Genomic DNA, 14,616 nt, shown 5'->3' with positions numbered 1-14,616 from the left:
CCACTGCCCCAGCCCACGGGCCGTTCTGCTTCCAGCTTTGATCCCCCCGCAACCCCTTCGGTGCCCTTGAGATTCTGCGCCACCTGCTTTATTATAATCTCAGGTGCTCTCCTGAGGCTTCCGTTTGCCAGTTACATGTGCCCTCCTGGAGCAGTGCTTGTAAAAAATCCATTCTATTGTCGCGAGGACAAAAACAAGCCGCGACTTATACAACACCCGTCAGAACCTTGCCTCATCAGACACAGCGATCACCAAATGTGTCGTCCATGCCCACTGCCTCACCGCGCGCGGGCAGCCAGCGGCGGAGCGTAAACAAATTCGACCGTACTCCGCAATGCCGGCATATCTAGCGGACAAACGCATGCAACACGCGCTAAGAAACCTCCTCCGTAGTGCCTAGGCAGAGTCACATATTCAAGGAGCTAAGGCCTCCAGATTTTCTCTCTCACCCCCACTCACACTAGCGCCTGCGCAGATATGTCGAGCGCCACGAGAAACGCCCAGCCCCGCTTTACCTACTAGAAATTGTTAAGATGCCACCGGGGGAGGGGATGGAGCGGGCGCGTTGTACTTAGGTAGAACGTGGTCGCGCGCGCTTTTTTACATTGTAAATTAAGTTTTCGGCTTTAATGTGCCACATTCTCAAACTGATGATCAGGCACACCGTAGTGCGGGACTCCTAAGCAATTGTGGCCAACTGGGATTCTTCAACGGGCGTCCAATGACGTCCTGACTTATACGATTGCAAGGCTATCAACCAATTTTAGCAAGGCTATCCATCAAGCCTCCATTTTAAGTGTACTGTTCAACATAGCTAAATTTGAAATAAAACACCACTTACCAATGTTGCGAGAGCAGCAAGGTCACGATCGGAGAAGCATCGGTAGGCAATTTGTCGCATGCAGTGTCTGTAGATTGGCCTGAAAGTTAGAGCATATTTCTTTTAGGGCAGTCAAATCCGTGTTTTCGAATGTAAGACGCATATGAATTCGACATTATTATGCGGAGTGCACATGTTCAGCTCATATGGAACCTCCGCGGAATAGTATTACGATGTTACGCTTATGAAGTAAAACTTATGTGGAAGGATACTAACAGTTACAGGTTTACACACTCTATCAGCGACAAGAAGCTCGACCGAAGAGGAAGCCGACGATCAAGGACCATGCTTCTATCTCGACACCCGTCACTACGTGAAACATGTGTGCAACTGTGTTCCACCTATGCGCAACGTGCGAACAGGTCGCATTGTGTCAACACCTTATCGACCTGTAGTGCGTACTGACGGAATGCGACAAGGCGAGCTCGTTTCCAAAATGACGCCGCAACAACTTACCACCGTCGTCGATGAGCCTCTAGGCACTGCGTCTGTCGTTCTGGACGCGTGGAATCAGCGACCAATGCGCGTATCCTCAGGGCCATGCACAGCGGTAGTACGGTGATGCCCTGCTCCTTCGAGAGGAGTGCACATACAGAGAGTAGACCGCAGGCTGCAAGCCAGCTCAACCTTCCACGACCTCCTCTGCAGTCACTGTAAACTTGGCAGCTGTGTCAGTGCGAAAGAAATACAATGCACTTCTATGACTTCACTTCAGTGCTGCGATTTCTTCCTTTGTGTGACGATGCAACCTTATAATTCCCAATTTAATATAACCCCAAGCATCACTTTCAAAAGCGTTATAAGATCATGTCGAACAGGCCTATAGAAAGTACAGCGTGGCAGTTTCAGATTGAGGTGCTCATTCCGAATTTGCTTTTGGCCAGTGGCAACTGTAGTACTCGTAAACCCAGCACTTTCAAACGCCAGGAACCGCATCGGTGCCTCCACATTTCTTTTACCGTTCGTCATGCTCGTACTTAGGAAGCAAAAGAAATTATAGTTTTACGTGCCAAAACCACGGTATGATTACGAGGCACGCTGTAGTGGAAGGCTCCGGAATAATTTGGACCATCTGGGCTTCTTTAACGTGCAACTAAATCTAAGTACATGACTGTTGTCGCATTTCGCCCCCATCGAAATGCGGCCGCCGCGGCCAGGATTCGATCCCGCGACCTCGTGCTTAGCAGCCCGACACCACAGTCACGGCGGGTAGTGAAGAAGAGACGACGTGAGTCTGGTTTAAACACGAAGCTAGATATACTGAGGTCAGTTTTGAAGGACTCATTGCCAACGCATACTAAGGAATGCGCGTGAATGAGAACTACGAAAGTACTCACGGGATGAAGGCCTCGGAAGTTAGTTTGATGGAAGATGTCGGTCATGCGCAGAAGAAAAAGGAATAAATTTTGAATGGTATACAACAGGTGTAGCTCATTCCCTTAACCGTGGAATGGTATAGTTGTTCCGTACCTATTTGAACACAATTGCCGAAAGCTATCACAGAGAAGCGAAGGCGTAAAAGATTAAGAAGTGAAGAAAATAGGATTCGTTTTGCCTGTTATCTTGGAACAGGGAAAGACGAGGTACATAAATATGATGTGGATGTAGTGAATGATGTGGACGTGCGCGCAATACTAAAATGACAGAGTAGAAGACGGAACAATGCAATCTAGTCGCTCTCAGAAAAAGTAATGCTGGCTTCAACGCTTCGTGACGTGACTAGCAGTGTCGTCCGTTTTGATTTATTATCCGTTGAGTTTATCATTTGCGACTCTCGTAAATGCGCACCAAAACCAAAAGATCGCGAACAAACTCCAACAACGTTTGTCAGCAGTGACCGGACATGAAGAAAAATAAAGTATAGGACAGGGAATCCTGAGAAACTTGATGTAAACGGACGCCTCTGCGTTTTTCAGCAATATAGTTCTGATTTGTTCTTCTCCTCTTTTTTATTATCATGCTGTCTTTATAAAAAAGATGTTTTAGTCGCTTGGGTTCAATAGCTTTCGCGTCTGCCTTGGGTTCTCAAAAAAGCCCCATCTCAATGCAAAATCGTTAGCTTCTGGTTTCTGCTTGAATAGCAGCCTGCGGGATAATGTATATTATAAATGAGAAACACGCTGCATGTCTAACGAAGAGACATGACGCTAAGCTAAACTTTGATTTCAGCGCATTATATCGCCATGCTTCTTAGCGGTGTGCCAGCACAAAGCGAATACTGTTAAGCGTACTAGACTTTGTCCGTAAGCAGCTTACGTCTCTCTCGCTCTCTTTTATTTTTTCAGAAAGCGCAAAACAGAGCAGCTCATACGCTAGTCTTTCAAAACTTTATTAACGCGCGTTCTTCCTAAAAGAGAGTGCACTTTGCTCTTTCGAAATCCTAAGCTTCCTTGTTTTCCGCAATTAAGGCGTCCATCATGGGTTCTACTCGCGCAAAGTACGCAGCCTAACAAGCGCTGCATTTTCCTGCTGAACGTTTGCACAAAGTCAGCCTAGTTGATGCAGAAAGCACGCGCTAATGCATGGTAATGCGGCATTTCCCGAGAACCAATTAGCAGGATTTCTAAGGCGCGCTGGTGCTAAAGCGCTTTATGCTTTCGGAATATCCTTTTTAATTAAACTCGTGCTTACATCAGTAACATTGTAGGACTTGTAAACGTTGCGCGCTGTTAGCAGGCTGGCTGATGCTAAACGATGCCCGGTGAGCAACACACAAGAGTAAAAAAAGCGCGTCGTTAAGAAAGCAATTGAAGAAGGGCCTTTCGATGTATTTCAACATCGCCTTCCGTTTCTTTCGATAATTGTTTGTTTTTCTCTCATTTTAGGCCCTTTTTCATTCCGCGCCAGCTGTCCCAACCATGGCGCTCGAGCAATATTCATCTCTCTGAAAATATTACAGAAGAATCGCACGTATATGAGGATTACTTGAACCGTATTTTCCCAAAATATTTTGAGCTGAAAAAGATTTTTGCTGCCGTGAGGGACGTTTGAATTTCACAAAACGGTCGACGACCGCGTGCGAAGCAAACATTTGCCAAAAAACGACCGTTTCGCATATTTTTCTATAGTTTGAGTTTTTGGGTTGTCTGAACGCTGGGATTTCATTAAACACTTTTGGTGCAGCACGAAACGTGACACGGACAAAAGTAGGTGTCGAATCACCAAGCGCAGTTAAGAGCACAGGGGTTTCATTTGCACGTCCCTTCACTTGAACGACTACCACGTTTCTTTTTTAACTTCTTCATCTTTTAAGCAGTACCCCCACTGCTCGCTAACGTTTAAAACCATTTTCAATGAAATCGCGAAAGCGACCGGCAACGAATAACCTTGGAAATCTGAGCTTTTCTGTGCAGTAATATAAACGATTAAAATTGGTTATTGTGGGAAAAAGCAAATGAGGCGTACAATTTTCTATAGTGGCAGAAGTTCTGCGAATGACGACTGCATTATAAAGAACATGAAAGACGCGCAAATTTGTGCGCTTTATTCTGATCAACGAAGAGAATGAACAACGTAAAATAAACTGCCAACTACAAGTTTGATCAGACCTTTATATTGTAATAGAGATGGCGAAGTTAGTTATATTCCCCCGGCCTTATTGCGGTCATGGTAGCATGTAAGCGATTACATGCGCATACGAGCACGCTTGTAATTACAGCCCACTACATTTTGTTACTACATTTTTCTTGTCCTAATTACACAGAAGTATGAAGAATGCTTTCTGTCATCCGCAAGTTCTTTAATATATTCAACAATGGGACTGTTACGTAGCTCATTATGCAAAATAGGTGAGGCATGCAGACAGCACGAACGCGTGTTAGGTAGCATTTGCGTTGTCTCTAGCCAGTGCGGCCTTGTATTATTTCATACAATTTATCTTCGAACGGGACTCAAGTCTGTGACCGCGGAAATACATTCGTTGCTTGAAAACACGAGCAGCAGCAGCAGATAATCAGTGTGCTAGTATAAAAGTACTTGCAAGATAGATGCAGCCTTGCTTGCGTTTGACTTTTTTATTCCGCAGTTGCAGATATCTACTGCTTTTATAAAATAGTTGACGGCGTCAATTCTTTAGTGATGGCTACGCAGGACACAACGTGGAGTTCAGCACTATCGTTCCCAAGCTCAGCATCACATATGCCATGTTACCCTGCTTTCGGGCAGGTCAGGGGTGCCACATATAACAACAAATAAATAAAGACACTTTAGCGCTCCACTTTAGCCTTTATATTTTGCTTTATCTGGGCTCTCAGCTTAAAGGGAAATATTTTATTATTTGCAGACCGTAAGAAACTGGTAGAGATTAGCGTTTAACTAAATCTTTCCTGGATTTTGAAGGAAGCAGTTAGCGGAATCAGCATGGTTCTGTGCAGTTGCTTGTTACCTGTGGCAATGTCTATGCGTATATCTGATTCAATCACGTTCTTCTGTCCCAGCAGTTCATTGCGCCTACAGAGCTGGGTAAAGATCTGAAGCTGATACATTCAGGAAACATGGTTTTGAGAAAACAAAACGTGGCCTACACTTGCAGGGTTATGTTCTAGTCCTGCTATGCAGAAGCTCCGGCAACAGGATTGCCCTTGTTACTGAGGTGATAAAATGGGTCTGGTGGTGCCTGTATTTTCGTATATAGTGATGAGCACAAGAAACTAAATAGGATGTTCTTGTGTACATGTGCCTACAAGTAAAAAATAAATTTGTAAAGTGAAACTTGTTTATCTGCGAGAAGGACTTTAAGTGAGACACCTAAAGTATTTTATTGGTCGTTCTGCTCGTCATTGCCCTGAGTTTCATTTTGAGTATTGTGCTGCCGAGCCTTCCAGATTGTAAGCACTGATCTCTGCGTAATTAAAATTTAGTTCGAGGTTTTCACATGCCAAGCTCAAGATATAATTAGGAGGCACACCATAGTGAGGCAGTCCTGATGAGTTTTGCCACCGGGGTTGCTTTACTGTGCATCTAAATCCAAGTGCAGAAGCGTTTTTGCATTTCGCCTAAATCAAAACATGGTTGCGTGGCGACGTGATCTCGAGCTAATGCTGCAGGTGATCTCTACATAATGTAAGCCGGCAACATTTATTTAGGAATCTTACAACATAACCTGCATCGTAAACTAGAATAGCGCTCGACAGTCAAGGAATGGGCAGGCTCTAGAAACGCGTGCGGTATGCTAAACAAGCATACACTGGCAGTACAATGGTTCAGACTAACCGCATCGCAATGTAGCGTGTGAAATGTGCCATGTTATAATGCGAAGGCGCACGGACGCTGCCTGCTTACACGTGGACTCACCAGTGGTAGCAGAGGAACGACAGCAGAAAGAAGAAACAGCACAGCACTTCGGCTCGGCCCACTATACTGGACACCTGCGCCATAATGACGGAACGAAATGATCGGTGGTCAGGTCACCACAATACCAAATTGAAATATAAAAGTATAAAACATGCGCTTCTTGACGCAGAGGGTGCTTAAAGAAGACGCTATATTCACAAATAAGAAAGAAAAAGAAATTTCGTTGCACGAGACAGCTTTGCTTTAAATAAAAATACATCTCAGTGGAAATTCACTGAGTGGCACCGCGTAGAGCACATTAAGATGAAGCGCAAATTGTTGATACAATTATTAGAAATCTTAGAGCGCGAAAAAGACACTGGACGCAGAAATGCAGCACAACATCGCACGCACTCGTGTGGTGTGTTTTTTTTTTCTCCATCGAGTGACTTTTTTGCGCTCTGAGTTTTATAATAATGAAATATCAACTGGACCATCTATCCATCCTATTGTTGACACAACCAGTAAGAATGGATTTCTTTTTTCAAGAAAAAAGCTGGTTTGTACCAACGCATTTTATCATTATGTTTTAAGGACCCTTCACAAGGCCCCATAGCACAATTCGGTTGTACTCCGGAAGTTGTTACGTGCCCTCTAGGGAGCATTCTCTCGCAACAATTTTTCAAATTGGTTCATTAATAGCCGAGATAGCAATATTTCAGTTCCGCGAACCCATAGTAATACCTGACTAGCGGTATAAATCAGTGTTACACAAATACTGAGGCAGACACAAGCGGATTGGAGAGCTTGAGCGAGCACTAAAACGTGGCAGAAGATTACATGGTTTCGTTGTCTGCGCGCGCGACTGCACGACATAGGAACAAGCAGACGATACGGAAGTACATCTCTCTAGCTACAGTACGAAGTGAAACAAACAGAAGAAGACGTTCGCTTTGTAGGTTTTATTATTTCTCTAAACTTTATTTCGTCCATTGAAGCAAAAGCTCAAACAAATAACAGATGTTGGCTCGAATGATTCTCAAAGTCACGTGCCACTATGAGTGATGTCACAGCACTGCCGTGTACCTAGGCGCACTTGTGCGATATACGTCGGCTCTCCGGTTTGGAGTGCGGCGCCCGCGAGGAGGCAAACGGCGTTCAGTTTGAAATGCAGCTCTTTCCGCGGTGCATAGCAACGTAATACTTAGCAGACACGATCGTTAGCGCGCATTGTATGCACGGCGCTTGTCAGCTCAAAATGGCCAGACCTTGTGAAGGGCCATTTAAGAAAATCCTTTTGACCAATTTTGACCGACAGACAAAATTCACAAGAAAAAAAAACAAGTTCACAGAGTTAGCCCACAAAGATTTAATTCACATTCACCTAACGCTGCTCGCAGGCGGCATACAATTGTATCGGCCTCCTGGATCTTCTGCTCCGAAATAGGTCCGTCTTTCAAACAAGACAAGGCGGCATTAGCAGGAAGTTTTACCTCGAGGTTCTCCTATCAAAATAAATGAAAGCAGAGAAATGTTTTTTTTTTCTATTTGTTGATGTTGAGAATTACTGCACCAATTTTCATGATATTTATTGCATTTCAAAGGAAAAAGTTAAAAACACGGTAAAGAAGATGAATATCTTTAATGAGGCACTCATTTTTACTTTCAAAAGATTGTAAGAAATACAGAAATAAAGAAATAAATATAACGCTCGAAACTCTGTAACTAAACAATAATAAACATTTCACCTAATTATGCATCTAAACCGGACAATGTTGCATTCATCTTTCGGTTCGTGCGGCACACGCTAAGAACAAAAGAAAAAACACAACGGGCATGCAATGTCTCACAACTGAGATCACGCATTTTGTGAGACAGCCCATGTCCAGTGGATTTCTTTGTCCTCATCGTTGTGAGCGCCGCATGAACTGAAAGGTAAATGCGTACCAGCTTGCTCAGTTTACAATTTTATAGTAAACGTATGATACACTGCTGTGAAATATACCACTAATCTGTGAGCTAGACTACTGCGAAACCATCGTTAACATGGCATTATTTTCACGTAAGCTGTAGATGAATACAGCAAATCTGTCTGGTCTAGGTGCTCTAACAGATGCATATACAGAACCGTGACGCCTGTTTTTGGTGCAGGTTTACGAGTTTTCAGCTTCGTGCTCCATATCTATTGAAACTCGCCGAGATGCTGGAATTCACGAAAAAAAAGTTCAAGCCCCAAATCAAAATTTTTTTCAAGCAGTAGTCAGCATTTGCTGCTTTCTCAAATACAACACATATTATTCTATTAGATGCAGAGGTTGTCTCAAATGAATTTCTGTGGTTTTCGTGTACCTCATTAGCGAAATCAGAGTTGGTCTTGAGCTTGAGATTTATAGCTTGATGTTATCTACTCTTATCGGGGCAGTGGAAGATGGTGAGAGATATTCTCTCTAGAGTTGGGCACGCTCGACCTATCTTAGGATGTCGCGTAAACCCCCTCTCCCCGAGCCTCGCTGTAGTAAAGTTACATGAACTCGCTTTGCTCCGTGCTGAAACTTCGATTTTAAATTGCGGTCTAGCGGCGAAAATGCTATTTTGGAATTAGTCCGCATAACGCAGTGGAGACTGTTGGCACTGTTATGTTGTACTGAACAGCACCACGACATTACGCCTGACTGTTAATGTTTAACAAGTTCACGTCACAATGCTCAAGCTTTGACCTATCGGCACTATAACCGGGGAATTTTAGTGCTTCTTCAATGCAACAGAGCTTTATCTATGGCGGGTTGCCCGATTGCTCCTTACTTCATTGAGTACCTGACTCTTTACAGCTTTGACTCAGCATCGCAAAATATTTTCTGTCAAAGCGATATGTCAGCACGGAGGAAACTTGGAGCCTATCAGACAATTAATTCCGCTAATTTTCGGGACGTCTTGCGGGCGACCTGGAAAAGTCGGTGTAAGCCACTTATGCGCATAACAAATGATGCGAATGTTAGTGGTGTTTTTCAGCGGTTTGCAAACAAGGGCAAGTATAACTGTTTAGTTCTCCTTAATGCATGATAAAGTTGTTTGCTTCAAAGGGGCTCCTTCATACAATATCACAAGTGGTGCTAGACCACAACTTGCAGTTAACTCGCGAAGCCGGGAAGCACTCAGCACTGGGGAAAATAGATTACAGCCTAATTAAAAATTAACAAAAAAAATCACAAACACTTACCGCCTCAGTGTGCACAGGATGTGCAGCGAAGAGCATCGCTGCGAAGCACGCATGGAGGGAACCTATCCGCATGACGCAGCGTGCGACGACGGCCACCAGCACTGAGCATGCGCAGTGCAGAGCTACGTTGACCACGTGGTAGCCGCGCACCTGGCGTCCATTTGCGTAGTAGTTGGCTCTGTGAGAGAAAGGGTGAAGACGCTGATAAGAAGAAAAGCTTTACCGCATAACGCGCGACTGTTTCAACCGTTCCCGTAAAAAAAAAAAATGGTCGTGACATGCTATTCGGCGATACTGCAGCTGCTTTTTATGAAGAAGCTTTCCCTCATGTCATTGCAGCTGTGCTCACGTTGGATGCGAAAAGCAGGTTTTGTTTGCGTAGGCTACATTTCGCTTGGCAAAAAGAAAACTAATTATATTAGAGCGCAAGACATCACACTTTGTACAGCCATGCTATTTCAGTATATGAATTTTTGAAAGCCGTAAGAAGTTGGCATGAGACTATCACAGTTTCTTTACTGCGATGTATATCATGTAATTTGGAAGTGCCAAGAAACCTAAAAAATTTTGCGTGTCTGCTTAGACTCACAAGGAGTGCATTTATCTTAGGCTGATTGTCTCGTGCAACTTTGTTTTCCATTATATTCGTTTGCGTTGTTATTTCCTTAGGTTGTTCTTTGTTTTTACCTTGTTCGTTGCCGTTGTTGAGCGACTCGAGCGCCCATATCGCGCCACGCTTGACTTAAACGAAGCTATATTTAGCCTCGCGCATGGTGTGCAGAGAGGCGTGACTCAACAGTATACCTTTGTCCATGAGAGCAGGAACGGTCGCGTTTGTCAGCGCTACGTCGTAGTATGTATGATTGATATAACAAGGCCAAACTGGTTTTCAACAGGAGTTACCAAGGCCTACAATTCTGCAAACTGTCGCAGAAGTTTCGCGCTTGTTATAGCACCATGCATTCTAGCATTTATTTTCTACCGTGTTTGTGCGCGAGTGATACCATCTGACAGAAAAACGCGGGCTGTCACCCATAACAAATTGTTATTTTGTGATAGGCTCTGAAAGCGTAGACGAGGCTACAAGAAGGCGCGAACAAACGCTAGCTGTATAAACAGGCCCCGTACATTAGAAACTTGTTAGGGAAATAATTGCACCGCGTCCTTTTCGTCGTTATAGCGCAGCTCACTATTACTAGCTGATTATCGCGAAGCAGGCAATGGCGTGTCCACCAACCACCTGCAGCTAACAACATCAGCAGCTGTTACTTGCAGCAAGAGCACGCTGTGTTGAGCACGTGCGGGGAATTTTCGGGCACGATGAAATCAAGCGCAGCGTCATTTTAATAAACCACGCGCATCAGGGACTTCGATTGCCCGGTGTAAAAACAAGGCTCAGTAGTGAGGAGTCCCACGCCTCATTCCTGACGACATGGAAGCAAACAGGGCCTATATTACGGCGACCCCCATTACGCACACGGCGCGGCTACCTCTGATGGGAAGGTCCCGCACTGTCCGCACCGCATCGCATTCATCTGTGCTTTCAAAGCAAGGTCCACTGTTGTCTTCAAGACTAGTCGGGTGGCGCAGTTTGCAAAATTGTGCAACACTTCCCCAGCAGTTGTTTACTACGATGAGACTTGCAGGCATCAATTTTTTTCTCTCTCATAGCGAGTGCAGTATAGGATTGTAAATACGGAATTCTACAAAACTCGATGGGAACGCACGCACATGCGTATAGGGTGATGATGACGGCACCTTTGCAAGGCTTCCAGCCAGTGTCGGCATTCACTTCCATCAAGCCTTGTTTTCCAGAGCATAAACCACTCTATGACATGTCGTTGAGGTTCGTGGTTTCTTACAATACTGATATGAAGTTTAACGAAACTGCAGTGGTCTTCCTGGTGAAGTGATGAAGAATCCGATTCACATCTCATTCAGCCAGCCACTAATCAAACCTCTGTCTTGTGGAATTCATGCTACGTTTACGCAGAAAAAAAAATAGAGAAAAGCAAGCCCTAGGAGTATCGGATCTTGCTGCCCCTTGTGCATTTGCGCAAAATCCAAGCCACAAATTTTGCAGCGACTGCCAATTAACCTTCCTGTCTTTGTAGTCGTGTGAAGCTTGTGCTAAACGTTTCCGTATGGGAAATAACAGCGCAGCGAATATTGTTGTGCGGTGCTCGATAATATGGCCGCATAAATGTGAAGTAATTTAGGAAAAAGCTCCTCGGCTGTTGTGTGCCCACGCAACTCTCTCTCTCGCTCTGTCTCTCTCTCTCTCTCTATTTAAAATTCACGCAATAGAAAGCGACATACATGGCCCTTACAGACCAGAAACCATATTTGAGGGTGAGTTGAATATCTCACTTTCCTCTTTCGTTAGCGTACTGCATACATATGCTGATAACTTTGTGATAGGAGAATGCCAGCTGCGTGCGGATAAGTGCCAGCATTTTCTGATAATTTCAATTATTGTCGACGCTATATTTAAGGCGTCCTCTTTGGCCTTCGAAGCAGTAAAATTTATCCAACAAGCTGTTTCATGTTTCTCTCTAAATTTGGGCGGCACTCTATGGGGAGACGAAATACACTCAAACCGTGTCAGCCAGATTTGGCACCTGTGCCACACGTGAACGCATCTGATTCTCGCTAAACTCCAGTGTGAAAATCAAATGCATTCCCAGAATATATATCCACAATGTGCATTGGTATGCAATTCCACCTTGTTGCTCAAAATCAAATGCGTAATTTCAACAGTCGACCAGCAGGAGCTGAGCTAGACTCGACGCTCGTCTCTTTCTACATAAGTTCAAATAAGTGGAACACTTTTACAAATATCTTTCACTTAGTTCATGAAACCAATGTGGGAGGAGATTATAATGTTCGTTTTACTTAAACTATGATCAGAGTGATAAAGAGTAACAGTGGTAAGAACGCCGACCGGAGAAAGAGCTGGCACTCAAGGACGCTTGCTCCACGTATGTGACACGCACTTAGCCTTTCATGGACAAGTGCTGCCTAAAGGCAACATACCAGAAAAAATATCTTTTAGCCTGCAGAGTATCGCTATTGAGTACAAAAGCTGCTGGCTGATTGTCTTAATCCTACACTTGATGAGAGGGAAAGCGTCATTTTTAGTTTTGTAGCCGGAACACAGGAAGAGGAAAAAGAAGTTTGTCACGCGACTGGGTGTTCTCGTTGAATCCCTGGTGAGAGGAGACCGACCGATGCAAGATCTCTGGCTGCAGTCATATCCGACACGTGACCTATGGCAAAATAAATGCATGTATGACTGTATAGCTGCCATTACAAATTACGAGATGTTCCGTGAAAATACGTTTTCTTTTTTTTTCATTTCAATGATCGGCTTTGTACCGATGTGTTTTGCGCATTCAAATAGAAAATAAATATTTTCGGGGGTATTTTGTTCCACGTTGATGGGAAACATGTGGGGAACAAGGTTAAAACTGAATCCATATTGTTACAGTGTGATATGTGCCTGAGGTCCGACGAAGTACATGTTGCGCTGAGTCATCGGGTAGCTGGTATACTCTAACAGCCAGGATCAGCGCTATGGACAAGGACCAAGCGAAGGTACATAAAAGAAACGACACCATACGCTGAATAAGAGCTAATTTATTTATGTAGCAAACATCTAAATCCGCTAAAAAAATTCATAGGAGCCATTTAAAACGGCACGGAGTGGTCACGCAACTATTGAAGACCGTTTAAGTGTTCAATTAGAGGTGTGCGGGCCTTAGACTAATGTTTTTAAAAGCTATAATGGGATTTTGTCGATTAGTCAATTGTGAAATGCAATTTCTCAAGCAGGTAATATCCATCTCTTCTAGTGGCCCAGCTCAAAGATTAGAATAGTGCCACCTGCGGCAGGGGATACTTAGAAAGTATTAATTTTCTGAAAAGAACAGGGCACTTATTGTATTATTGACCTTGCCCCTGTTGTGCCTTCCCACTCAGTTTCTCTTTCCAACCCAAGACAACGGTTCTTTGCCGACTGCGGCTTAGTGTCGCTTTTACAAGATCCTTTGCTTTCTGCATCAAAAGGGAAGATAGTGCTGCGTGTGACCACTGCGGCAACGAGGAAACTATCGAACACGTTCTTTGTCATTGTCCCCGATACAGCGTACACAGGCAGTCACACACGAACGCGCGGCGCTTCTTGAGAGTCGGCCGCTTTCGGAGTAGACAGTCCTGGAACGCCGAACTGTACAGTCGTCACACCACAAGACAGGGGAGGCACTCTTGAAATTTTTGCCTTTGAGTGGCCTATTAGAGAGACTCAAGCTCTCTTGGGCGTTCCTAACTTCCTCGGTTTATTCTTGTTGTCTTCGTGTTTTCCCCGCACTTGTTTTCGCCTTTAATTTCCCCTTACCCTTTCCCCAGTGCAAGGTAGCAAACGAGAATCTTCTCCGGTTGACCACCCTGCCTTTCCCACCCCGTTTAACTCTCTCTCTCTTGCTTTGTCTTAGCGATTCACGCCGAAAAATATTTTTGCTATTTTTTCCCAGTCATTCTTGAAGCCCTGAATGGGGAAACATGTGCTCTGTATAGACTCACAATGTAGAGAAAAAAATTTACGACTGCCTCGCAACTACGCCTTTCTGTCGAATCGTAACGGGGCCGCAGTGACGAAAGTCAGCTGCAAGAAAAAGACCGGTAACTCCTGCTTTATATGTATACCACTGCCCTCTTCACTACGTATACGTTTTATTTTTCCGCGTTAATATTTCACGTCTTTTAACTCACGTATTTAAAGACCGGCCTGCTCAAAGAAACCGTCCTTTCTTTTTTCGGAGAATTATGCTCCCTGCAGAAGATGTTTTTTATCTTTTGAGTGGAGATCTCTCTTCGTACTCTACGTCGTTCATGCGCTATCAGCGGAGGCCAGACTCCCCGTAGTTTCTGCTATGTATTTACATGTTCTTTTTGTCGAGTCTCAGCCCCCTCAAAAGCACTCGAGCAGCGAATGCGTCTGCTGCAAATCTTCCTCGCTCAAAAGAACAGATGTCGCAAATTCGAGTGCTGACTCACCGAGAGTGTCAGAAAGCAGAAAAAACAGAGGGTCCCTCTGTATAAGCCAGGGCCGTCTTTTTTTTCCTGCATCCATTGCAGAAGGCTTATTTCATATTTCTTTCTAACTGCGTAACACGAGAAAGAGACTCAAGATCGAAAGCGTCGTTCAAACAGCCGTAAGAGAGCAACCTAAAATAGTAAAAAAAAAAGA

General features: G+C 44.3%; 1 protein-coding gene across 2 annotated transcripts in view; it reads right to left on the bottom strand.

Moving 5' to 3' along the window:
• Positions 1-14,616, bottom strand: part of LOC126519694 (protein O-mannosyl-transferase TMTC1-like) — a 110,238-nt gene that overhangs the window by 51,997 nt on the left and 43,625 nt on the right. For both annotated transcript variants that reach the window (XM_050169054.3, XM_055065340.2), the window contains exons 2-5: positions 9,369-9,546; positions 6,173-6,246; positions 1,337-1,546; positions 842-920 (exon numbers count right to left, since the gene is read on the bottom strand). In XM_050169054.3, coding sequence (XP_050025011.3) covers positions 842-920; positions 1,337-1,546; positions 6,173-6,246; positions 9,369-9,546 — 541 coding nt within the window. The remainder of the gene's footprint in view (positions 1-841; positions 921-1,336; positions 1,547-6,172; positions 6,247-9,368; positions 9,547-14,616) is intronic.

This window comes from Dermacentor andersoni, chromosome 10 (genome assembly GCF_023375885.2).
Source record: "Dermacentor andersoni chromosome 10, qqDerAnde1_hic_scaffold, whole genome shotgun sequence".
Lineage (NCBI taxonomy): Eukaryota > Metazoa > Arthropoda > Arachnida > Ixodida > Ixodidae > Dermacentor > Dermacentor andersoni.
This window is presented reverse-complemented; position numbering and strand designations above follow the sequence as displayed.